General features: G+C 37.7%; 1 protein-coding gene across 2 annotated transcripts in view; it reads left to right on the top strand.

The window, feature by feature from the left end:
* Positions 1–26482, top strand: part of itga11b (integrin, alpha 11b) — a 39589-nt gene extending 13107 nt beyond the window's left edge. Inside the window, exons 8-30 of one of the 2 annotated variants that reach the window (XM_067379234.1) lie at positions 126–270; positions 426–588; positions 858–928; positions 4084–4228; positions 6277–6425; positions 8880–9023; positions 10260–10463; positions 11665–11795; positions 11883–12049; positions 13378–13517; positions 14835–14945; positions 15026–15111; positions 15193–15391; positions 15965–16063; positions 17225–17301; positions 18394–18477; positions 19106–19196; positions 19349–19462; positions 20795–20878; positions 21585–21695; positions 22709–22804; positions 23365–23478; positions 23703–26482. In XM_067379234.1, coding sequence (XP_067235335.1) covers positions 126–270; positions 426–588; positions 858–928; positions 4084–4228; positions 6277–6425; positions 8880–9023; positions 10260–10463; positions 11665–11795; positions 11883–12049; positions 13378–13517; positions 14835–14945; positions 15026–15111; positions 15193–15391; positions 15965–16063; positions 17225–17301; positions 18394–18477; positions 19106–19196; positions 19349–19462; positions 20795–20878; positions 21585–21695; positions 22709–22804; positions 23365–23478; positions 23703–23777 — 2800 coding nt within the window. In that variant the 3' untranslated portion in view covers positions 23778–26482. The remainder of the gene's footprint in view (positions 1–125; positions 271–425; positions 589–857; positions 929–4083; positions 4229–6276; positions 6426–8879; positions 9024–10259; positions 10464–11664; positions 11796–11882; positions 12050–13377; positions 13518–14834; positions 14946–15025; positions 15112–15192; positions 15392–15964; positions 16064–17224; positions 17302–18393; positions 18478–19105; positions 19197–19348; positions 19463–20794; positions 20879–21584; positions 21696–22708; positions 22805–23364; positions 23479–23702) is intronic. The other variant, XM_067379235.1, reaches the window with a different exon arrangement.
* The last annotated feature ends 426 nt before the right edge of the window (positions 26483–26908 follow it).

Below are 26908 nucleotides of genomic sequence, written 5' to 3'. Positions count from 1 at the left end.
TTTATGTTGTTGTTTTTGTGTGTGTGTGGGTAAGGGGGGGGGCTAATACTGTGGTATTTTGAATCAAAGTCAGCCAAAGATTTATTTTTTGTGTGACTCACTCATTGTATATGCATTTATAACAGAACTCAAGGGTTCAAACATGGAGGTCGCCCAGATGCTAAGAAAGTCATGATTGTCATCACTGATGGAGAATCGCATGACAGCCCAGACCTAAAGAAAGCCGTGGAAGAAAGCGAGAAGGATAATATCACCTTGTATGGTATCGCGGTGAGTTACTGCTCCTTTTCAGTAAAATCCTCCAGATGCGTTCTTCAGGTTTACTTTGGTCCGTCAGTCATGTAACTCAAACTCTTGAGTTGTTTTCAAACAGGTGCACAGGTCGAACAGGTGAACATAGCTCAGATATTCCAATGCCGTTCCAGGTTCTTGGCTACTATAATCGGCGAGGGATCAATCCTGAAGCTTTTCTGAGGGAAATCAAGTTCATAGCCACTGATCCTGAGGAGCACTTCTTCAGCGTGACTGATGAGTCAGCCCTGAAGGATATCGTTGATGCTCTAGGAGAGAAGATCTTCAGCTTGGAGGGTATGAACATGTTCAACATAAGCATACCTGCAATCCAAAGCTTAAGCCATATCTAGAGACCAGAATGCCACACAAAACAGACTGCATAGCAACATGCTAAAATCCACTCATAACACTGTGAAAACCACATTTAAAACCACTCAGAAAACTCTATCAACTGCACAGCAACATACAAACTATAGCAACAGCCTGCCAACCATACACAACACATTAGCATCATCACAGTGAATTTTGCACAGCAAAACACTCAAAAATGGACTTTTCTGCAGGTACCAACCAGAACGGTACAGCCTTTGGTTTGCAGATGTCTCAAGCTGGATTCTCCTCACATATCGTGGAGGTGAGTGTTTCTGCATCCATTCCATCCAGAAGAATTATAAATATTGACAACAGCGCTAATGCGCTGAGAATTATATTAAGTACTCAGTGAGGTGCATAAAATGCTGTTATTTTGCTCTTTGCACTCTGTGTTTGAAGCTCTTACATTAGCCTGGAGCAAAAACTATGGCATCAGTCAAAATAAAGAGTCATTGAAAGAATGATTCGTTTACCGCTCTGTGCCCATGGGAAAACAAACCTGAGGTACGTCCTTTTAGGGCCCGACAGAAGCATGAAACGCCACTCTTTCAATTTAAATAAGGCTTGTTTGTGTTTGAAGCTGTTCCACATGCTGTGAGCGGCATGAAAACAGACCGTCTTCTGAGAGAAGGACAATTTTTCATGGAGGAGAGGGGTTTGAAGGTCAGGGGCACTTTTCGTGTTAGATGAAGGACAACTTACCCAGAGAAAAATAACATTTTTTTCATAACTTTCACTGTTGGATTCCAGAAGCTGCTTTTGACAGTGGCAATTCGAGACGGGAGATAACGTCTCGGAAAGTTTTTTTTCATTCTTGCCTTCTCTAAGGGAATGAGGTCCAGAGAACACATATGGTTTTGTTGAATTAGGCTGCTTGAGCAAGGAACCCTCACACAAACACTCACACACGTGCCCTTGTGTTTTATGTGCACGCTTGTGCATGTGACTCTATTTGTAAAGGAAGGCTTATGCCTTATTTGCTTGTGGCTGTAAATGTTTTTAAAGGAATGACTTTATTTTGTTTTATAAGAAAAAGTTCAATGTCCATCAAGCCTGCAGTAAATTAATCAGATGGAAATAAAACGTTTGGAAGTCAGTTTATTAGCTTGGGCTGTTGTTTCGTAAAGAGCATAAGAGGTGCCAGGCCTCAAAACTCTGCTGCAAATCCTATTTATACTGCCTATGTTGGTGAAATAGATTTGAAAATTCAGATTTGAAAATCAAATAGAATCTCATTTACTCAATAGGCAACTTGTTTGAATAGCAATTGCAATTGATTCCAAGACTATGTCATTAGCAAACAACATGATACTCCAACAAGCATAAAAATACAAAACACACAAATATTGAATGAATTTATAATTAACTTTTACCTCACATTGTCTGCATCTCTAAGCCTACAATGCATTGTGGGATTCTCCACAAGTGATGTTGCCGCTTTAGATTTTGGATAAAAGGAGGATCTTCTGCCTTCCAAGATCCTTCTTATATAGCCTACGTCTCATATGTACCATTTCAACCAGATTCCATTAAAGAAATACATTTAAATTAATTAGGATACATTTAAATATATTTAAAATTTAAAAGGTTAAGCAACAATGTTTTTGGTTGTTTTACTTTTAATCTACTCCAAGCTTATGATTTCTGTGGTGATGCTCAAAATGCTTAAATGGATAATGACAATAAAATACTTGATCACTAATACAAAGTTCTGTTATGAAACTCTAGCTGGCATAGGCTGATAGGTCCTTAACGCAATCTGCTTGCTATCATATAATTATCTATAGGGCACAGCTGATTGTAGCAGTTGCAGCATTCTTTCAGAAACCCTCCACCTTCCCCAGCTCCACCTGTACAGATCTGCTATTCATGTAATTCATGTACGCTATATTGTATAGCAGCAGCAGCATGTCTTACTTGCTCACTGCAGCATGTCATGTATTGGCAGTAGCAAGTCCCGTAATTGCTCTGCAGCAGCAGTAACAGTAGCAACAAAAACAACAACAGCAGCAGCAATAACAATATCCGCAGCAATAACCAATAACAGCAGCAGCAATAACAATAGCCACAGCAATAACCAACAGCAGCAGCAGCAGCAGCAGCAATAACAATAGCCACAGCAATAACCAATAACAGCAGCAGCAACACCACCTTTAAATTCTTGGTCACTGGTCAGCATTTGCTGTAACAAAGTATTGAAGGACAAAGAAAGAGCTCTATAATCGCAGACCCAATATTATAACATATTAAATGGTAAAATGTTATCTAACTACCTTTAACTATTGAAACCACTGCCATTTTGTTTAGACATGAATAGTTTTTTTACTTGTCAGAAACTCATAATTACATTATTTCTGATTTGATGTGATCACAACATTATACCTGGTTGCTAGGGCATTGCTTGGTGGTTGCTAGTGTATTCTTCATCAACCAACACAATTTGAGGCATCATTAAATTTCTTTTGCACAAAGTGTGCGGGACGAGTTACGAGCTGAAGTTTAATACTCAGGATTAGGGTTTTGTTCAGGGGTTTGCCTTTGCAAGCACCACTAATAAAAGCGAATGGAACAACCCACAGAGTGTATTGGAGAGAGTTTATTGTGCAAATGTGCCATGGAACGCTGTCAAAGTGTCCACGTCGACATTGCATGAGGAAAACTTTGGCAGTGAACACTGCGAGTTTTAGAACTCCAGTCAGACTCACAGATGACTGCTGCACTCGCTCGCATGCATTCAGGATATCATCAAGCCGGAGACTTTTATGTCTGGTTAATCACAAAAGGGTTGTCCAGATTGCTGATATGACCACTGTCCAAGTCTTCCTCTTGGAGAAGGTTTGTGTTGTATTATTAGTGGTGTTTGCTAAGCCACTGTGGAACCCATTTTTTTTTTAAACTACTAAAGACTATAATAAAAGCTCATTCAAAATATGAACAATACGGTTATATTGTGGCATTGAGTTGTGAACGGGTTAGCATCACTCATTTAGTTAGTTAGTACTGGATATTCAGTCTTTGAAACAGAACTGGAATAGAACTATGACCAAGCATATTTGAGTGCAGTGGTGGTATCGGTCAGAAATGGGTTCATTATGGGTTTGAATGCTACAGTCCCAGATGTTAATGTAGAGTTTTTGGCAGGAACTTTCAGAATCGGTGCGGGAGAGGTTTGGCAAACTCTCTGTTTGCATTCCCTATACCGCTGGAGTCCCTGCCAGGCCGTTTGTCATGATCCCATAATACTCATTGAATCCTCCCAGCAGGTACATGAACCCAGTCCTGATGCAAGACTGTGGGTGTGTGTTTTGTCCTCTACCACTTGTGATTGTATATTTCCCTTTCAAACAACTACCATGGTGTATGGTAAAACTAATTTTTGTATGTGAACAAACAAAAATGCAAAACATTCTCTTAAAGGACGGGATTCTGGTTGGTGCCGTTGGCGCATACGACTGGAACGGAGCTGTTCTGAAGGAGACCCGTCATGGTAAAGTGATCCCACCAAAGTCCTCTTACATGAAAGAGTTTCCAGAGGAACTGAAGAACCATGGAGCATATCTGGGTAAGAAAAAATTAACCGTTTTTAATTAGTACATAACGAGGATCTGATTCCATGACAGACAAACCAGCATGGAAATACAGTGCATCCAGAAAGTATGTTACATTCATGGATTCAATTCATTATTTTCCTAAAAATTCTACAAACAATAGCTCATAATTACAACATGAAAGAAGTTTGTTTGAAATCTTTGAAAATGTTAAAAAAAAATAAAAAAAAAAATAAAAAAAATGAAAATATCACATGTACGCAAGTATTCACAGCCTTCGCGTAATACTTTGTTGAAGCACCTTTGGCACCAATTACAGCCTCAAGTCTTTTTGAATATGATGTTACAAGCTTTGCACACCTATTTTTGGGCAGTTTCTCCTATTCTTCTTTGCAGGACCTCTCAAGCTCCATCAGGTTGGATGGGGAGCGTCAGTGCTGGGCCACTCAAGGACATTCACAGAGTTGTCCCATAGCCACTCCTTTGTTATCTTGACTGTGTGCTTAGGGTCGCTGTCCTGTTGAAAGATGAACCTTCGCCCTTAGTCTGAGGTCCAGAGCGTTCTGGAACAGGTTATCAAGAATGTCTCTGTACATTGCTGCATTCATCTTTCCCTCGATCCTGACTAGTCTCCCAGTTCCTGCTGCTGAAATACATCCCCACAGCATGAAGCTGCCACCACCATGCTTTACTGTAGGGATGGTGAACGTGATTTCACCAAGTACAATATGTTCCTGGATCAACATTCCAATCAACCAATCAGATTTGAGGGAAAAGTTTACCGTTTATGTCAAGTTTAGGCTTGCAACCAAGGTTAGGTGCTTCCACAGCAGTGTTATTCAACTATCATTTCCCTCTGATTTTAGGGATAGGTTATGGGTTGGGTTAGGTTTAGGGGTTGGGAACAGGTTAGGACTAAATTTTCAGATAGGAATGTTGTTCCAGGATCAACAAAATATGTTGATCCAGGAACATGTCTTACTTGGCAAAATCGCGGTGACCCTGTAGGGATAGTATTGGCCAGGTGATGAGCAGTGCCTGGTTTCCTCCAGACATGACGCTTGCTATTCAGGCCAAATAGTTCAATCTTTGTTTCATCAGACCAGAGAATTTTGCTTCTCATGGTCTGAGAGTCCTTCAGGTGCCTTTTGGCAAACTCCAGGCTGGCTGTCATGTGCCTTTCACTGAGGAGTGGCTTCTGTCTAGCCACTCTATCATACAGGCCTGATTAGTGGAGTGCTGCAGAGATGGTTGTTTTTCTGGAAGGTTCTCCTCTCTACACAGAAAAACGCTGTAGCTCTGTCAGAGTGACCATCTGGTTCTTGGTCACCTCCCTGACTAAGGCCCTTCTCCCCTGATAGCTCAGTTTGGCCAGACAGCCCGCTCTAGGAAGAGTCCTGGTGGTTCCAAACTTCTTCCATTTGTAGATAATTGAGGCCACTGTCCTCATTGGGATCTTTAATTCTGCAGACATTTTTCTGTACCCTTCCCCAAATCTGTGTCTCGATACAATCCTGTTTCGGAGGCCTACAGACAATTCCTTGGACTTCATGGCTTGGTTTGTACTCTTACATGCACTGTTATCTGTGGGACCTTATATAGACAGGTGTGTGCCTTTCCAAATCATGTCCAATCAACTGAATTTACCACCAGTGGACTCCAATCAAGTTGCAGAAACATCTCAAGGATGATCAGTGGAAACAGGATGCACCTGAGCTCAATTTTGAGTGCCATGGCAAAGGCTGTGAATACTCATGTACATGTCATTTTTTTCATTTTTTTATTTTTAATAAATTTGCAAAAAATTAAAACAAACTTCTTTAACGTTGTCATTATGGGGTATTGTTTGTAGAATTTTGAGGAAAATAATGAATTCAATCAATTTTGGAATAAGGCTGTAACAGAAAAAGTGAAGCTCTGTGAATACTTTCCAGATGCACTGTACATGCCGTCTTTTGTCTCTAAAATATTATTAATGTTCATCTGCATTGTGCATTTTTCCCCAAAAATTCAAATGACAGATAGCTTGTATTTATTTATAAAATTTGACAATTGTTTCTAGGGTACATGGTGTCCTCGGTGGTCTCGGATCAATATGGTCAGCTGTACATTGCTGGAGCCCCTCGATTCAACCACACGGGGAAGGTCATCATCTTCACCCTGACTAACAGTGGCAACCTCACCATACTGCATTCTCTCTACGGACAGCAGGTAAAGCAAAGTACATACTACAAGATGGAAGATCACCACACTTTCATGTTTTAAAGAAGTACTGTGGAAGGTGTTTACATGGTACTCCAAAGTAGTGTTGTCAAAAGTACAGACTTCAGTACCAAGTCGGTACTGAAATTTCAAAAATGTGATGATACCAGTATTTCCCCCTAGAATTTTGAGTGCTGTTTGAGTGCCCAACCATGGCAGGGCTTGACAATAAGGCTTACTACAAACTGAAAACCTTATGGTTGGGCCCAGTGAAAATGTTGGTGGGGGAAGTAAAAATTTAAATTACTGCCAAAAATATCCTTATTTTTGAGTAATGCACAGTAGTATCACAATACATTTTGGTACTTCATGCAGATAGCAGATCATACCCAGGTGAAAAAAATTACATTTCTATAATGTACTTAAAGTGCTCTGTTTTCGTGCACTGATTTTGTACTTAATATACTTAAAATTCTTCTTTAGTACTTCTTAAGATAATCTTAAGAACATCTAAGTGTACTCAACTGTGCTATTTTGTGACACCATGATTAACTAAAATGTACTTTTAATATACTATCTCTGTATTTAAAAAATGTATTTAGATACCACTTATAGTACATTTGAATCCATAGTGTACTACAAGTGGTAACTAAATATATTTTTTAAGTACATATAGAAGTGTACTTTTTTTTTCCCACCTGGGTAGCCACCTGCCTGTTTAGACTGGTTTTAAATCTGGCTGAGCAGCCATCAAGTGTGCAAACTGTCCTGACTAATGAAACGGCAACAATGAGCAAAAATATAGTATTATAAGTTTCGTTAAAGTGCTCTTGGAAGGTTCGTATTTACGGATTGTTGGGAAGTCTTAATTACAACGTTCAAATCACTTTGGCTGGAGCAATATAGCGATGCACAGCAAGATTTTTAACTCTACTTCTACAAAATCTTGAATAAAAAATGTACATGCTGTGCTGTAAAATGAATTGTTATATATTCAATATTGGAATTGTAAAAAAGAGTGAAAGAGTGCAAGAGTCCGAGCAAAAATAGCCCATTTATAATGTTCTTCTCCATCATTTGATAAACTACTGCCACCTATCAGAACAAAACATACATAATCGCCTCTTTTAAACAAAATTCTATTTACGACCTGATTTCCACAGATGGTAATAGTGTAATGTTAATTGCACTAGGGAAATAGTGCTGTTTTGTCAATAATCTATAATAGGACTAATTTGCATTAAATAGTGCATGCAAAAGTAGTGTGTGCTTGGCCTAAATGGTGAACGTTTCTCCTAACTCCTTCCTTAATCAATCTGTCTGCATTTTTCCATCATACCTTCTTCTCTCTGAAACGGTGGCGTGTTTGATTGGAGAGGCACATCAGTAGATTAATGCAGACCATGTGTGTGGACAGGAGACAGCGTGTGAAGGTCTAGACTCAGTCACCCGCTCCAGATGGGCAGGCGTCTCTGCGGCCCATGTGAATCTCATCTGCACGTGTGTGTGTGTTTGCGTACGCATGGCCTGCAGTGAATGCACACAATAAACGCTTACCGTTTCAAACACTGCCCAACGGCGACCACAACATTCATTTAGCTATCAACCTGTTATGCACCAGACCGTGTGTGTGAGTGTGAGCCCTTAGGGAAGCACTTAGACGGGAATGTGATAAAGTACGTCTCCTGTTTTCTGGCATTTGTAAAGCCGGCAGGAACTTTCAAGGTTGAAATGCGAGATCAGCACAGCGTGGTAACTGAAGAACCTGCCATACAATGTGTGTTCCATCACTGAAGCAAAAGTACAATATCACATTGTGTGGCTGTTGAAATACGCTTAAATATTTCTCTGGTTAGACTGAAATTTTAACTTTCAGTAAAATGAAAAAAAGCATCGTTACAATGTCATGCGCATTCAAATCCCTTTGATTGGAGCAAGTCGACGAAGTACCTTTTCTATAAAAAAAATACAGCAATACTTTGAAATCTAAACTGTGAATCATTTCGACACGCAACTGATTCAATTTTCAAATGATTTGAAGTTTCTACAATATGTGATCAAACCACATCATTTTGTGGTTTCTCCGATCATTAATCTTGTGGCTAAGTGATCAAACTTACGATTCCCACCAGGTGACTGATAAAAAGAGTACAAATAAATCCCAGAAATTTACATTGAAGGAGGGACAAATCACATAGACCAGTTCTCAACAAGGGGGCTGGGGACCAAAAGGGGGCCTCAAGTTGACAAAATAAGCATTAAAATAAGTTAAAACAACTAAAAATTAATATATTTCTATTTGGCCATTTTTATAATGAATAAACATTATTCCAGTTATGCCAAGAAAAAACGTTGAAAACCGCTGGCATAGACCACCCTAGCAACCACACAGAACAATTATTTACATGGCCTAATGTATGTGGATATCAAATGCTGACAAAGTGTGCTTTTGGTGAATTGTAGATCGGCTCGTATTATGGAAGTGAGTTGGCACCAATTGACCTGGATGATGATGGATTGACGGATCTATTACTTGTTGGAGCTCCGATGTACTTTTACAGAGGGTGGGAGAAAGGCCGAATTTACATCTACTCCATAAACTCACAGGTGACAACATCCTACACAACACCAATGTTATCTCAAAGAATACTGGTCCTCAGAAAGACTATCCTACGCACCGTTTACAGTAGACGCCACTTGTTTGTGTAGGCCTACCTCACGGTAAATCTACAGCACCAAAGCAAAATAAATTATATATTTTTTGTTACCTGAGTGGTGAGTTTGCAGGCTGCGTCGAATATGAGGTAAAAATATCGTGTTTTGAGTTGCCCTCCCGAGCTGCACGTAAAAAATGAGCATATAGCGCGGGCTGCGAGACATTACAGAACCAGTTCCTGTGAATCAAGACCGCAATCTACAGCACATCCGATTCACACACGAATTACTCTTATGAGCCGGTTCTTTTAATAAATCATTCAACAGACTCACGAGTCGCGAACTACAAGTTTGAACAGTGGGTTTGAGTCAGTGCTGAATCAACACCGCTTTTTTAAGGCAAACAGCTCCACTGCAAAGTAATTATTTTTATTACCTGAGTGGTGAGCTTGCAGGCTGAATTTAATATCATGAGGTAAAAAGAGTTGTCCTTCCGAGCAGCAGGTAAAAACAAACATGCGACGTGACCGTAATCTGATTCATTATAAAATAACATGTGAACCGATTCCTTAGGCCGTAGTCCGATTCGCCAGCAAATGACTCTCTCGAGACGGTTATTTCAGGCTACAGTGGTGTGTTTCACACACAAAAATGACTCTTATTAGTCGTTTCTTTAATGAATTGTTCAAATGTCACAGGAAATCAGGAATTACTAGTTTGAACAGTGAGTTTCAGTCAGTGAATTAACGAATCCTTTACTGAATGAACTCAATCCATCAGAACGATTACAGAAATGTGAATTACTGTAGGCTAATATGTTCACGAATCGTATACATACGATTCGTGAACTGTATAATTGCTCGTTCATATGATAAATATTATTATATATTATACATATTATTATATGTTAAACTGTTGTGTTTTGTGCTTTGAAAAAGGTTATAATTCATGAATGTTGTACATTATTGGCAAAGACTAGGTAAATAAACTAAATATATAGCAGTTTGATGAAGGAACCAGAAAAAAAAGTCAGCAGATTATTTTTTAGCAAAAAAATACCAATTAACCAATTAACTTGTGAGGTGACAGCATTATGAGGTCATGTGCATACTTCACTCTAGTATACTAGTGTTCCATTCTGAACACAACCATTTTAATGAATATTTTCTTGTCTTTCTCTCTCTGCAGGGCTCTTTTATACCAGATGGGACTCTTGGACCATCAGAACAGACCCATGATTCTCGTTTTGGTGCGGCTATGTCCGCTCTTCCAGACTTGAATGGTGACGGCTTCAGGGAGCTGGTAGTGGGCGCACCATTGGAGGACAATCACAAAGGAGCTATCTATCTCTTCTATGGCCGACAAAAAAGCATCCAACCCAAATACAAACAGGCAAGCACTGAGAGTCACTGATTTTACTTTATTAAATGGTTAGTTCACCCAAAAATGAAAACTCTGTCATTTATTACTCACCCTCATGTCGTTCCACACCCGTAAGACCTTCGTTAATCTTCGGAACACAAATTAAGATATTTTAGTGGAAATACGATGGCTCAGTGAGGCCTGCATAGCAGCAATGTCATTTCCTCTCCCAAGATCCATAAATGTACTAAAAACATATTTAAATCAGTTCATGTGAGTACAGTGGTTCAATATTAATATTATAAAGCCACGAGAATAAAAAAAAAACAAAATAACGACTTATTTAGTGATGGCCGATTTCAAAACACTGCTTCAGGAAGATTCAGAGTGTTATGAATCCGCAGTTCGGAGCGCCAAAGTCACGTGATTTCAGCAGTTTGGCAGTTTGAAACGCGATCCGAATCATGATTCGATATGCTGATTCATTATGCTCCGATGCTTCCTGAAGCAGTGTTTTAAAATCGGCCATCACTAAATAAATAATTATTTTGTTTTTTTTTGGCGCTCCAAAAATATTCTCGTCGCTTTATAATATTAATATTGAACCACTGTACTCACATGAACTGATTTAAATATGTTTTTAGTACATTAACGGATCTTGAGAGAGGAAATGTCATTGCTCCCTATGCAGGCCTCACTGAGCCATTGGATTGTATCAAAAATATCTTAATTTGTGTTCTGAAGATCAATGAAGGTGTGGAACGGCATGAGGGTGAAAAATAAAAGACAGAATTTTCATTTTTGGGAGAACCAACCCTTTAAACGCCATTCCTGAAATGCCAAAATACTAAATATAATAACATTTATGATCTTTTTCACATTCCCAGCTAACAGGAAATGTTCTCAGAACATTCTGACAAAGGTTATGAACAAACATTCTTCCAGTAACGTTAAAAGAACATTTGTTATAATAATGCTCTCAGAATGTTAGTGGATGGAATGTTTTTTCTGGAATTTTTGTAAATGTAACTACTTGTTTTAGAATGTTCAGAGAGTAACATCCTCATAATGTTTGCAGAATGAGAAAGATTTCATACCCAAAAAAAATGTTTTAAAAACTGGAAGTTTTCAGAGAACATTCCGAAATAACGTTTTCATATTAACTGTGACATTAGCAAAACATTCTTTGTTGGTTATTTCTTAATCATGAATGTTTCTCACTCTACCTCAGAGAATAGCCGGGGGTGACATCTCTCCAGGTCTCCGTTATTTCGGCCGCAGTGTGCATGGGATGATGGATGTAAATGGAGATAAGCTCATAGATCTGTCTGTGGGCTCTTTAGGGGCCGCAGTTCTGCTTTGGTGAGTTTGAACCATTCACTTTAGGAGAAATAAAGATGATACACAAGAGAACTCCATTAAGTCTCCTCTTTACGTGTTTTCAAACAGGTCTCGCAGCGTTGTTCGTGTTGGAATCAGCATTCATTTTGAGCCTTCAAAAATCAATGTTTTTAATAAAGACTGCATCCGAGGAGGCCGAGAGGTGTCGTGTATGTTGGCCAACGTTTGCCTGAATGTCACGGCACAGACACCGATGACGGATCCAAAGAGAGTCGGTATGTAACTGTATGTCCATTAGCGAACCTGAATGATAAAAGCACATTTGTTGTATTTTCCAGTGTCCTGTGCCTGTGTGTAATCTCTTTCAGATGTTACCATGAAAGGTCACTTCTTAATATTAGAACAGTTTTTCCTAATGCACAAAGCCCCCGGCCAGAGAGAAAACACTTTAATCCCGGCATTTAGAGAGAGAGGAGCCCATGGAAACCATCGTAAAATGGTGTCAGGCATCCCCTTCATTTCCCATCTGGAACTTATAGGATCAGGTCCAGAGGGTCATGCATGCATTTAAACTGAGAGTCCATATTCAGCTCTTTATCAAACATGATCCAATGGCAATATTTTTTACTCTTTAAACAGCGTTTTTTTATTTGTACGCCGTAGGGTTTTGCTTCAGGCGGAAACTGCAGTTTCTTTCTGCTTTTTCCCTCCATTTGGCCTAAACGCTATGTTCGTGGTCATTCGGTTTGAAATTATATTTTTCAGATTTTCCCTCACTGCATTATCTCCGTATTTACGATTCTTTGCAGCTTTTGGCCAATGCCTACAATGCGCTGGATACTTAACTGGAAACCAAAGTAAATAACAGATGTTTACTCTGAATTCTTGCACCCGGGAAGTTGACACTATTATGAGTAAAAGTTTGCTAAGAAGTATTTCCTACTAAAGCAAGGTTTTATTTGACTCTAGAAAGCGTATTCATAGCATTAGCAGACGGGTGGGAGTGGCCTTGGATGGCAACATGCCCAGTGCATTATGGTTGTTAGAGTTTTCCTACCTATTTAGTAAGACAAAAGGGAAGATAACCTTTTTTAGTTGTCTCTACTCAGGGAGCACCTATTTAAATTTATTTATTTTTTTTGCCTTTTTACTGTAAGCAGCCAATTTTTATTGAAAGCCCATTTTGCCAGCAGCGAAGTACCCCTTTAAGATACTTAAGGAAACAAAATTACATAAGATTTAAAGTCTTATTTTCTGAAGAATTGATCAAAATCAAGTGACTTTACTCTTAAAACAAGAGCAAATATCTGCCAGTTGATTCAGACAAATAATATTGTTTTAAATTTACATTAAGTTTATTTTTTTGACCCCACTGGTAGATATTTTGTCTTATTTTGAGCACAAACATGTATAATTTTAATCAGTTTTTCAGTATACAAGACTTAATATCCTCAGTTATTTTGCTTTTCAAGTAAATGTGTCTTGATTTAAGAATGTTTATATATTTGTACTGGAAAACAGGTCAAAAATACTGAGGAAGAACATCATTTTTTGCAGTACATAATCAGAGATGTTGACATTGAGATTTTATCCTTCTGTTCAGCGCTGAGGTACAGCTTTGGTTTTGAGGAGAGCAGATATTTTCCCAGAGCCGTGTTAGACAGCACAGAGGACCCGCAGCCCAGAGACGTCACCCTGCGGCCGGACTCAAACTACTGCCTGCAAGTGTATTTCCATGTTCATGTGAGACACTTTCTGTGCATATAATCATGTTGCAGACGCGTTTATCCATTTCAGCTGAAATCATTTCATTTTTATGTAGCAAAAGAGAGTGTGATGACCTGAAACTAGCAACTACACATTAGCAGGATTTAAAAAAAAAGAAAAAGAAATGAATATGTTTATTCAGCAAGGACATTTATAATATTACAAAAGATTTCTACTTCATATATACGCTGTTCTTTTAAACTATCAAAGAATCCTGAAAGAAAACCTGTCAAACAAAAATATGAACTGTTTTCAACATTGATAATCATAAATGTTTCTTGAGCAGCAAATTAGAATGATTTCTGAAGGATCATGTGACACTGAAGACTGGAGTAATGATGCTGAAAATTCAGCTTTGATCACAGGAATAAATTACATTTTAATATATATTTACACAGAAAACAGCTGTTTTAAATTGTAAATTGTTTTTGACTTTAATTTTCAGCCTTAGTGAGCAGAAGAGACTTCTTTCAAAAACATAAAAACATCTTACCAACAAACACAGGTGTATTTAGAAAATCGGTAAATTAAACAGTTTAGGTACAGTACATTATACACAAATATTTATGCACATAATGCTGTGATTAACCAATCAGAATTTAATATTCCAGAGAACTAAAAAAATTGCTTGATTTTCATGAAATATCCACTCTGGTCATGCTTGATTTACATCAAATATTTCACACCGCTTCTACCAGAGTAATGGTTGTCAATATTTGATGATTGCATGTATTAATATTTATGAATATTGATGAATATTTATGAATATTAATGTTTCTGAACCTTAAAAAAAAATTTAGGCTTAAATATTTATGCTGCATATAAAATTACACAGTTTTAACATAAACTAATGAACTCAACATGATGCATATTTTTCAGTCATGATTTCTGGCAATTATAGCATAGTTTATTTTTTTGCATTTTTAGTTTATAGATTTTGCATTTATTCAAATCACTTAGAATCAGCTTAAATTTGTTAATTTTTTTAATGGTTAAACAAGTGGAACAAGCTAAATTCAGTTATTGAAAATGTAAGAAATAGGAAACAAACTGGATTTATTGATGATAAGTATATAAAGCTGTTTCTTAAAACACTTTGAAAGTATTAGTACTTATACAGAAATCTGACCTGTTTCATTTATGTATGACTGACAAGTATGCATCACATTAAGTTTATTAGTTTGTGTAATCCAATTGGATTATGTGCAATTCAAATACGGACATCTTAAATTAAGGCCTAAATATTTTAGTGAATGCACTGTATTTTAAAACAGAATCTGGTTGTTTACACAGGAAGTGACAGACTACACACGACCCGTGATCTTCACTGTGAACGTCGGCCTGAAAAACGCAGAAGAAGGGCCGGTGCTGGACGACGGCTGGCCTACCAGTCTGCAGTCAGAGGTGAGACAGACAGATAAACAGACTTAAAGATTGATAACTTCTCTGTCATGCATTCTTCTAAAATCTCTCTCTCTCTCTAGCTTCCGTTCTGGAATGGTTGTGACAATGACGATCAGTGTGTTCCCAACCTCATCCTGCAGAGCAGCTCTGACTTATTAGATCGCAGGTTTGTCCTCACGCACACTTTTGCTCTTCCTCACACACTGCAACACACCTCAGTCCCTGACTGTGTCTCTGTCTCTTTCAGGCAGTTCTGCGGGCGGAGCGAGCGCGCCACGTGGCCGCTGTGTGTCCATCAGAGGGCGAGGAGCGAGCGTGTGGTGGAGGCCAGCCGGAGGAAAGTTCTGGTGGAGGCACGTTTGGAGAACCGAGGAGAGAACGCTTACGGCACGATCCTGCATCTCACGCATTCTCCGAACCTCCTGTTCTCCAGTCTGGTGGTGAAGGTTCGTCTTTAGGAAAAACACACTGATCCGAGTCTCAGCCCAGGCTTCACTTGTATTTATGAGGGTTTAGAGCATTAAAGAAGGAATTTAAACATGAGATGGAAGGGGTTGCTGATAAAGAGGCCAAGAGTGGAAGGGAAACCGTGAGTCTGTGTGTGGATCTGTTCCAAAACCCACTGAATTCCTCAATGACTTAACAAAAATAGGTTCTAAAAATGTTTTGCTAACGTTGCCATCAAGTTATGAAAATGTTATTTCTGAATGTTCTCTGAGCATTCAAAACATTTTTAAAACGTTTTTTCTTGGTTATGCGAACATTAAAGGAACATTCCATTTTGCACTTTCCTCCCCATCACGAGTGGACACGCCCCCTACAGCTGATTGGCTCACTCTCCTCCCCCATTATGAGTAGACACGCCCCCACTGCTGATTGGCCCACTTCTAAAATCAATATATTGACCATATGTGTCCATTAAGTCATTTACTCGATAATATCTTGGAATGATCTTCATTTGAGGGCTTTTCTCAGTGGAAGTGTATTGGTTTGAAATTGAAAATTAGTTTGTTTTTCAGGCACCTTCAGACATTGCAATCGAGTGCCCGAACTCTGATGATACGAGCCTCTACCGGACATGCAACGTCAGCGCGCCGTTTATGAGGTCACATGCTCAGGTGAGACACCTCAAACTTGTAACCACTGACTTGTCAATTCAAGTCAAATTTATTTATATAGCGCTTTTATAATTGGTAATTGTTTCAAAGCAGCTTTACATATTAGAAGCACAGAAAAAAAGGGAAGTGGTTAAAAATAAGCTGTGCAAACAAGCGTGGTAATATGTAACATATACAAGATGGTGCTACATTAAGCCAATGTCGGCTGACTTCCAGGGGTGGAAAAAAACCCCTAGGAGAAAAACCCAGCGTGCTAACACTGGGAAAAAAGTCCTAGGAAGGAAAAAACCCCTTGGAAGATATATATAATATATGTAAATGGATTTGTGTAAATATGTAAATAAACTTGTCTGAATATTATTGATCATTCTGTGATCAAATGATAGTTGCATGGTTTAGTGATGGCAATGTTACATATATACCATGGGACTTCATTACCATTTGCACATGGCATGATATTTACATGGTACTTCATAGAAAATGTTAAAAAAATGCATTGGTTCATTCTGGTTCATTTTTGTTAATAAAGAAGTGGTCAAAATGATGATACCGCTCACTTGCTTGGAAAAACAAATGTCACATGTTTCAATTTAAGAGAACATTGGAGTCAATCTGTAACAAAACAGAAGCCCCAAGTTGTTGAAAACATGTCTGTAATCCTCCTGACATCGACAGAAGCCGCAGAATGGAAAACTCATCATGTAAATTCCCATGATTCTCTTCATATGCCGATATTTGTTTATGCCTGTCAGAATGGGACAGATAAACCTTCATTTCTCTGCTCATTTTCCACATACCAAAGGTCTGATTCTCATGTTTGATCAGTCTCTGTCTCTCAGTGGGACTGTTCCTCAGGTACGTTCTGTGGTTATTTAGTTTTTCCCTGCGGTTTCCTGTGCTCTCGCTGGGCTGGCGTCACCCCAGACTCTTCATTTTTCCCCTCGTGTCTCTGGGGCCAGTCAGAAATTCATGGGACCTTCTGTTCAAATCCTGTACTAAGCAGCAATTCCATTAATCACCGCCAGTACGGCCAATTAGATGACAATGAGAAATGCAGAAACTGGAAATGACTGTAGAATACAAGAACAGTTTGTCCTTTTGTTGTGTTTTGTGTTTGGCTTCTCTGTTGTCTTAACTTGAAGTTTTATTTGATTTATCCAGGTTTATTTTCGCCTGGAGTTTGAGTTCAGCAGATCTGTCTTCTTGAACTTCATCCAGATCACCATGAGGGTCTCCAGGTGAGGTCATGATTCCATAAGAATTTCATCTGAGGATATTTTTTTATTGATGTATAAAATTAACAGACAAAACTAAATAAGAAAGTTTAAGACAAACTTTATGTTGACTTGAGAAAGCCTGGCCAGAAAACTTGATTTAGTTTTAATAGCTTGAAGGATGGATAGATGGATGTTTTGTTGCTAGGGTGTTCTGGGTGTTGCTAAGCAATTGCTAAGGTATTCTGGGTGGTTGCTTGGCAGATACAAGTGTGTCCTGGGTGGTTGCTAAGATGTTCCTAAGGTATTCTGGTGGCTGCTAGGATGTTGCTTGGCAGATACTTGGGTGTTCTGGATGTTTTCTATTTAATTAGTAAGGTATTCTGTGCGGTTGCTAGGGTGTTGCTGGGCAGATACTCGGATGTTGCTAAGGTATTCTGGGTAGTTGGTTGGGTGTTGCTAGACAGATACTAGGGTGTTCTGTGTGGTTGCTGGGATGTTGTCTAAGGTATTTTTGGTGGTTGCTAGGGTGTTGCTAGGGAGATACTAGGGTGTTCTGGGTGGTTGCTACTAGGATGTTGCTAAGGTATTCTAGGTAGTGGGTAGGGTGCTGCTAGACAGATACTAGGATGTTGCTAAGGTATTCTGGGTAGTTGGTAGGATGTTTTTAGACAGATTCTAGGGTGTTCTGGGTGGTTGCTAGGATGTTGCTAAGGTATTCTAGGTAGTTGGTAGGATGTTTTTAGACAGATTCTAGGGTGTTCTGGGTGGTTGCTAGGATGTTGCTAAGTTGTTCTGGGCAGTTAGTGGGGTGTTGCTAGACAGATACTAGGGTGTTCGGTGTTGTAAAGGTATTCTGGGTGGCTGGTTAGGCTGTTGCTATGCGGTTGTTAGGTTGTTGTTTGTGTTGCTATGCAGTTCCTAGTACACCTGGTAGTGTCCAGATGATGTTATGACCTTTGAACCAATGAGAATTTCATGATCATCTGAGGACTTTTATTGATGTATAAATTAAATATAGATGAAATTACTGTTTGCAAACAAACGCTCAGTGGTGACACTTTCAGGTGACTCATGACTAATTTTTGTTTGAGCACCCTGTTTGTTTCATTGCAGTGAAGGAGAAGAGATGTTTCCAGAGGACAACATCAACGATATTTACCACAGTCTGAAATATGAGGCTGATATTCTCTTCACAAGGTAACAAAGTATTAGAGTGAATCAAAGAAATAAGAAAAGCAATTATATTTAGCATAAGAAAATTAATTAGCTTTTTATTTTTTTATTTTTTTATAATTATCATTATTGCAATGTGGAAAAATCAATTTAAACTGTAAGGCGTTCAATCTATTTAAAAAAATGATCTTAAGGGTACAAAAACAGGACAAAATATTTGTACATTTTAATTTTTTATTTTTTTTCTGATTTTGAGGTGAAATATGACACAGACATGTTCTTGACAGGTTTTGTGAGAATCACCCTGAAATATCTAAAAGCTAATAAACAGTTACGGTAACAGTTTACAATAAGGTTCAGTATGTTAACTAATAGTTAACTACATTAGTTAACATGAACTAACAATGGAAAAATACTTCTTAAGCATCTCAGTTAATGTTCATTTTAACATTTACTAATAAATTATTACAATCATATCATGGACCTGGACTAACATGAACTGTTGCATTTTTGTAACCTAATGTTAAAGACAATAATAAATACTGTAACAAATGTATTGCTCAACATTAGTTAATGCAACATAACTAAAAATAACTAGGACCTTTAACTAATTGTAACTAGGACCTTTTTTAATATTTTCTCTTTCTTTCAGAGATTCCAGTTCGTCCCGTTTTGAGATCAAACATGAGCTTGCCCAGAGCGTCCCTGTTGGGACTGGACCACCCTTCAACCTCTCTTATCAGGTGGGCTCTCCATATTCAAACCAGGTTTTAAATAATATTCTTCATAATGAATCAGAGAACCGTTCCTCATGCACTGTGTGCTTGAACAAAATAAATATTTCCTTTGGACGTCTAAGATGTTTCTGCTAAAACTGAACCTATTTCTTTTGCAGATCCAGAATCTTGGCCTCTTCCCTATATCTGAGCTTCTCTTCACGTTAAACGTCTTCACTGTGACCAGAAACGCACATGCTCTCTTGCACCTCTCAGACTTGGATATCGATCAGGTGCATTTTTAATTCACTTATTTATATTTACATATTTTCCATCACTGAACTTCAGTCTCAAACTACAAACTTCACACTGTAAAAAAATATTTTCCTTCTCAGTATTTGTGACTTGTTTTTCAGTGTAAATATCTAAACATTCTTAAATCAAGACACTGCCAAATACACTTAAAATAATTCTTATTTTCTGAAAAATGTATCAAAATTAAGTGATTTTATGTGTAGAACTATGGAAGTTTTTTTCCACCAAGGAATAAAAAACAAACAAAAAGGTAATTACAACTTTAACTCACAATTCAAACTTTTTTCTCGCAACTTTGAGTTTATATTTTGCAATTCTGACTTCATTTTTTCCTAATTTTGAGTTTATATCTCCCAATTCCGACTTAATTTTTCCTACTTTCGAGTTTATATCTCGCAATTCTGACTTCATTTTCCCCAATTCCTAGTTTATATCTTGCAATTCTGACTTTATTTTTTCCCAATTTCGAGCTTATATCTTGCAATTCCAACTTAATTTTCCCCAGTTCCTAGTTTAATTCTCACAATTCTGACTTTGTTTTCCCCAATTCCGAGTTTATATCTCGCAATTCCGACTTCATTTTTTCCTAATTTTGAGTTTATATCTCCCAATTCAGACTTAATTTTTCCTACTTTCGAGTTTATATCCCGCAATTCTGACTTCATTTTCCCCAATTCCTAGTTTATATCTTGCAATTCCAACTTCATTTTCCCCAATTCCTAGTTTATATCTTGCAATTCTGACTTTATTTTTTCCCAATTTCGAGCTTATATCTTGCAATTCCAACTTCATTTTCCCCAATTCCTAGTTTAATTCTTACAATTATGAATTTATTTTCCCCAATTCCGAGTTTATATCTTGCAATTCTGACTTTATTTTTCCCAATTTCGAGTTTATATCTCGCAATTCCGACTTTTTTTGTTTTAAGCATAGTCACTTTAATAATGTTTTCAGAAAACAAGACGTAATATCTTAAATCATTTTGCTTCTCAAGTAAATGTGTCTCTTGATTTAAGAAAATTTGATATTTACTGAAAAACAAGACAAAAATACTGAGTAAGAAAATCATTCTTCGCTGTGCATGCTGGTTAATCTGAAACATTGTGTTATTAGTGTTGTAAACAAATCCTATAACTGCTTCCAGAGCTTGTTATTTTGCATAATGCAAGTGATCTGTTGATCCAGTTTATTTAAGTCGGAACAGCTTGAGTTCAATCAGTAGTTCTGTTTTATTAAGTGGTGTTCTCATCTGTTTTATTATCAAGAAAGGCTTGTGTCGTGTGTTTATGACCTCTGCTTGCTCGTCTCAGATGGCTGGATCGCACTGCAATGTTCCACGTGTCATCACCGCCGGCTCATCCTCGCAGGAAGACCTCTCTCTCAACCCGCACATGGTAAACTTAGCTCTTTTTACACTTCGTCCAAACTTCTTCAAAAGTTTTGTGATAAACTAACTGCCTCCATCTGCTGGGAAACAAAGCAACAGGATGTAAAAGTGACAAGCTTGATGAAAACAAACTACCCAACCTTTTTCATCACATTCAGCTGGATAGAGATAAGAAGACCGTTCGTTTGCAGTCTATACGTGCTCCAAATTGGAAATGATTCACTCCTTCACAGTTTTAGCAGTTTCCTCTCTGGCACATTCAGTTTCCAAGTGTGACGTGATCAAAGCCATTTTCAAGAGGACTTATTATGCTTTTTTTCCATGTTCATCTTTTTTTAGTGTGTAATGTTGCTGTTGTAACCCCTTCTGTTCGTACTGCCTGTCCCTAAACCTCACTCCTATCCGGGTCACGGCACCAATATAACCCCTCCTGTTCGAACCGCCCGCGGGGCCTGGTTGAGTTAGTTAGTAGTGTGTTGAAACTGGCGGTTATGGTAAGGGGCGGGGCATTTCTCAAACACAATTGAAGCGCTTGACCAATCACAACACACTGGTCCACCGGACCAATCAGAGGACATTGTGCTTTTCAGAAGGAGGGGCTTCATAGAAACAGAGGAGCTGCATCAATTCAAACATGAAAAGCCCAAAAGCAAAATGAAGGGCATAATATTGTCTCTTTAATATCATACATACTGTGCTATTTGTGTTCACAGAACGCGTCCACCAGTGACGCATTATTTGCGCAGTGTAGAATCAACCTGCTTCCCCAAGGAGACGTTAGCATCACCGCAACAGGATGGCTCAATCTTCACAATTTATTAGCCGTGAGTAACTCAGGCATTTTCTGACAACCCTGCTGGAAATCCTGGTCAGTTTTCCAAGATATATACAGCATTTACCAGCAAGCTAATCCTGATCGAATGGCTTACCGTAAAAAAATAAGGTTGCAACATTTTGAGTTTTACAGATTGAACTTAAACATAAGTTTCATAAATAATTACTAAAATCTTTATAATATACTGGCAACCATAAAAATACAGATAATAAACAGAAAGTACACTCCAAAAAAATGCTGGGTTAAAAACAACCCAAGTTGGGTTGGAAAAGGACAAACCCAGCGGTTGGGTTAAATGTTTAGCCAACGTGCTGAGCAGTTTTATTAATCCAACTATTGTTTAAAAATTACTATATGGCTGGTTTAAAATGAACCCAAAATATGTTGGAAATTAAAAATCAGACACATAGAGGCAACAGTAATCATCAAAAGGTGAACATTTATTAATAAGCAATTTAATACATGTTTAATGTTTAATTATTATTCATTAAACTTGTTAATGAATGTTAATTTATTAAACATATTAATAAATTTTAATTTCCAATATACTTTGGGTTCATTTTAAGCAAACAATACAGTAATTTTTAAACAATAGTTGGGTTAAATACAACTACCCAGCAGGTTAAAACAAACCAATTGCCATTTTCATCCCAACTTGGGTTGCATGATGAATCAAAGTTCATCACAACTAGCTTTTCCACAAGCTTAAGTTAATACTAATTTATGCACATATTACAAACACATAAAGCCCTATGTACATAAATGATAAGAAAAAACTAAGAAGAAACAGTTATTTCAATGAAAAACCATCAAATGTGAAGCATCACACAGGGAATTATGGAAATGTCAACTTATGGACCATCAAAATGTGTTTTTTACAGTGTGGACCCTTTTAAAAGCATGTTAAAAACTGTTTGAGGAGTGCAGTTGATGTATGATATGGTCTTTACAAGTCTTTACAAGCAATGCAATTGATTCTGTTTGCCTTCATTTTCTCCTCAGGTGAAATTTAAAAGGTTAGATCTGGTAATGACTGCCGCTGTTGAGTTGAGCCCTTCCAGTCCGATGTTCCTCCATGAGGAACGGCCCGTGAGACATGTGAGTATGCTGTATAACTCATGGATATGAAATTAAATTATGCATTTGAGATCCCTTTATTACATTTGCTTGTGCCTAGAAGCTAGTGTAATATGTAGGATTGTAATGAGAAAGAAAGACCAGTTGTAGGTTTTTCCTGGAAGTATTTCAACATTTTGTTCAATGCAACAGGTCACTTTTGAGACTTTCCTCTTAAAAATAAAAGTTCTAATATTGGGTTTTCATGTCAATTTTGGTTCCCCAAAGAACCTTTCAGTGAAAACTTAAAAATCTGAAGAACCTTGTTCCACGATGTAGAACGTAGAATGGAATGCTAAAGGTTCTTCATGGATCCATCAATGCCCATAAAGAACATTTTATTTTTAAAAGTATAAGCAGGTGAAAAAAGAACCAACTCTTCTGTAGAATCACTCAAATGACATGCTGCCCCCTTCTGGCTAAAAACAGTATTAGTCAAATTTAACTTAATTATCTTTTAACATCTTCATATGCAAGAGGCCAAATCTCATATATATCCAATTCCCTTGAGAATTTGACTGTTTCAAAATATGGTTTTGTAGATAATCCTGGAGATTAGGAAGGAGGACGAATACAGAATTCCCATCTGGGTGATTATTGGAAGTACTCTGGGAGGACTACAACTTCTGGCCCTGCTAGTACTGGCGCTTTGGAAGGTTTGGGATGGATTTTATTTAAAGTTACCTACTGAAATCCCTCTATATCCAGAGCTAGTCCTAAATTCTGTTCATATGTTGCCACTCTCTTTTACTTTAGATTAAATAGAGCTGAATTAACATATCAAAACATATGTTTACATAATATCTTAGGGTTTGTTTGTGGTTAAATCTCCTGGGATGCTTCAAAACAAAACAAGTCACTGTTTTTCTTTCATCCACAGCTTGGATTCTTCCACAGGCAAAAGAGAAAGAGAGAAGAGCAGGCGACCAATGAGAAGACAGCAGAGGATCGGTAATGCCACGGCAACCGCACGGCAACCTCTTCAGCCAATCACTCAGGGACTCTCCAGACAGGGGTGTGTGTCAGCCAGTCAGTGGCTCTTAAGCACTGCCACACCCTCCAGCAATCTGACCAATCAGCTCGCTTCCCTTGGCCACGCTGCCAATTAAGACGAAGATGTGAAGAGGCTGAAGCTTTAGTGTGAGACTTTGAAATCCAGGTCAAAAGAGAAAGAGTTGGAAAGGAACACTAATGAATAGGCTTCGGTTTGAACCACCATGAGGTTTGGGGGCTGAGAAAATGTTTGTGTGTCATGAAACAAACTTCAGATTGCGGAACAAGACTTTTTTGCTGCAGCATAAATTCAAGCTGATGCACTTGCACAATGTAAAAAATTTTGAACTTGAAATATGTAAATATGAAAAAGTTCAGCAATATAATGTAATACAATGATAAAATAAAATATTTAACCATAAAATTATTAATATCATGCACTTTTTGTTGCCACTTACATCTGTTAATGATGTATGTGGGATGTATGGTCATAATTTTATATACAGTATGAAATTTTGCAGCTGGAATTGAAAGTATTCAATGTGTATTTCTGTTTTTTTAATCAATTGAAACTGGTAAAAGTGCTTAAGGGTAGTTGAAATAATAAAATGGATAGGAAACACATTTTATATGCTGTAACTGGTCACCAGTTTTCCACCTTTTATTTGCAATATAAAAAAAATATTTCTTTGACTGTACATTTGTCGTAAAAAATAATAATAAAAATCTAAAAGGTTTGCTTTTTATGCAGTTGACTTAAATATTCATGTAGTGTGATGAGTATTTTAGAAATTTATTTTCATGCATTCACTACAATAATATAGTCACAATGAAATATTTAATAAATGGACAATAATTAGATGCTTTAGAAATAAATAAATCATCCTTGACAGCTCAACTACCCTTAAACACTTTGTGATCACTGTCTCGAATAACACAGTGGCTGTGTTCAGAATGCAATACTAGTTTACTACTTATGAACACACTGTATACTGCTGGCTATTTTATACAGAAATAGTTTGCATTATTCTATATGTAAACAATTTCAACAGCATTGCTTTATTTTGTCACATTCCAGTTATCATCTCGGAAATAATTATTAGGTTACTTTGCATTTCAAATCAAAATTTTAATAAAAATGTTAGTCTTATCAAATTATGAGTGAGGAAGGAGATGTTAAAAATGCATTGCATTGCAGTAAAATGGACATTTGCACATTTTCACAAATGTAGGTGATCATGACATGCAAAAAGAAATTGCATACTGTGCATATACATACTATATACTGCAGCAATAAATAAGTATGCTGTTCTGAACACAGTCACTCAATCAAATCTCAAGACAGTAATTTTCTTTTGACATGGCTTCACAGCTTTCACAGTATAAAGCACTTGTTTTAATTGTTGTCACTTATGTTGGCATTTTATTGCATGTAGAGATGACAGCCGAATGTTCGTCATGTGTTTTTTATTGAACCACTGAATAAATAAAAAATTTAAAACAATAAATCTTTGTTTTTGAATTAAGACCAGAACAGATAAGTTTTATATTCAAGGCATATGAACTGTGCCTACATATGTACATATTTCAAAACATACATTAAGCTGCATGTTGTATATTTTGTTCACTATTATTCCCATATGGTTCCATTTGTGTTATTTCAGAGTTTATCACTTTAATTATTCTAACACGTGGAAAAAATCCAGAATAAAGAATCAATAGGTGTGTGTGACACATGGGTACGTTTACACGACAACGATGATTACGTTTTTCGTGTACAAACGAAAACGTTGTCAAAACGATCCCCATTCACACAGATCCGCGAAAACGACTAAAATCACTGTAATATGCTGCCAGGCCAGTAGTTGGCGAAGTGATTTTGTAAAGAAACACTACACAGTCCCTCCAGGAAAACGCAGATTTTTTTGTGATTGTTGCGGGCAAAAATCCTTGATTTTGCTGCACGTTTTCTTAAAAAAAATGCGATGGAATATGCGGGACCGGAAACTTGCAAAAACTGCGGTTTGATGAAAAAGAGAAAAAAAGGTGATTCCCCCAACAACACCCTGTTCTCACTAGGCTACTACCTTAATGTAAAGAGTCATTACTTCCTATGATAAGCAAGCATACTAAATCACAGAATATTTGCAATCTCTTACTGCAATGTAAATTATTTTACATACTACTAATATACTTACAGCTGTAAGTTTTGGTACTGTTCTGTAACAAAAAAGTGCAATCTTAGAACTGTAAAGTTGCATCAACAGTCTTTTGCGCTTATTTTTTGTTGACAAATGAGAATGATTTGCGTGCTTCATCATGGTTTCACCGCGGGGTTTGCAGATGATGTTCACGTCGCGTGATTACGTCACTTCATAAGGTTCCCATGGCAATAGAGGGGAAAATAATGGCGCTTTACTTGTGTGAAATAAACGCAAAATTTTTCAACTTTCTGCTAAGATATGTGACTTTTTTGCAACGAAAATACAGAGATTATGAAATCATGCTAGCCCCGCATATTTTGCTCGCTGAAATCGGCAATTTATGCGGCGAAAGTGCGGCGATCCCCGCATAAATATGCGGACTTTGGCTGATTATGCATTAAATCAGGCGATCGCATAATCGCGTTTTTCTAGAAGGACTGACTACACAACTATAGACTTTATTCAGAGCAGCACCATGACAGGTATGAAAGCAAGGGACAGACTTACAGTGTTTCAATGGCATCCGCTGTAAAAAGCTCCTAGATCACTTATGATTTTCCAGTTTTCTGGAGTTTTTTTGTCTACTACAGAAATATCTTGGAAAGATATTTTTGCAGTATTTTGTCAGCAGAACAGTCCAAAAAAACTCGTGAAATAACAATACAACCACCAAAGCGATGTTTATCCATCCCTCACAGCGTCGCTTTCATTCCCGCAAAATCAAAGATGGCGCTGCGTAAGGCGGGAGTGGCAGCATTGGTTTTCGGCGTGAATGCCGCGAAAAACACACAAAACACATTCAAAACGGGAAAGAGCCTCGCGATTCACTGTACAAATATATTTGACAAGAAATCTGAGGTATATTTTTACAGACTGCCGAAAGCTAAAG

Source organism: Chanodichthys erythropterus, chromosome 24 (genome assembly GCF_024489055.1).
Source record: "Chanodichthys erythropterus isolate Z2021 chromosome 24, ASM2448905v1, whole genome shotgun sequence".
Lineage (NCBI taxonomy): Eukaryota > Metazoa > Chordata > Actinopteri > Cypriniformes > Xenocyprididae > Chanodichthys > Chanodichthys erythropterus.
Note: the sequence above shows the minus strand (reverse complement) of the source record. Positions and strands in the feature narration are given on the sequence as shown.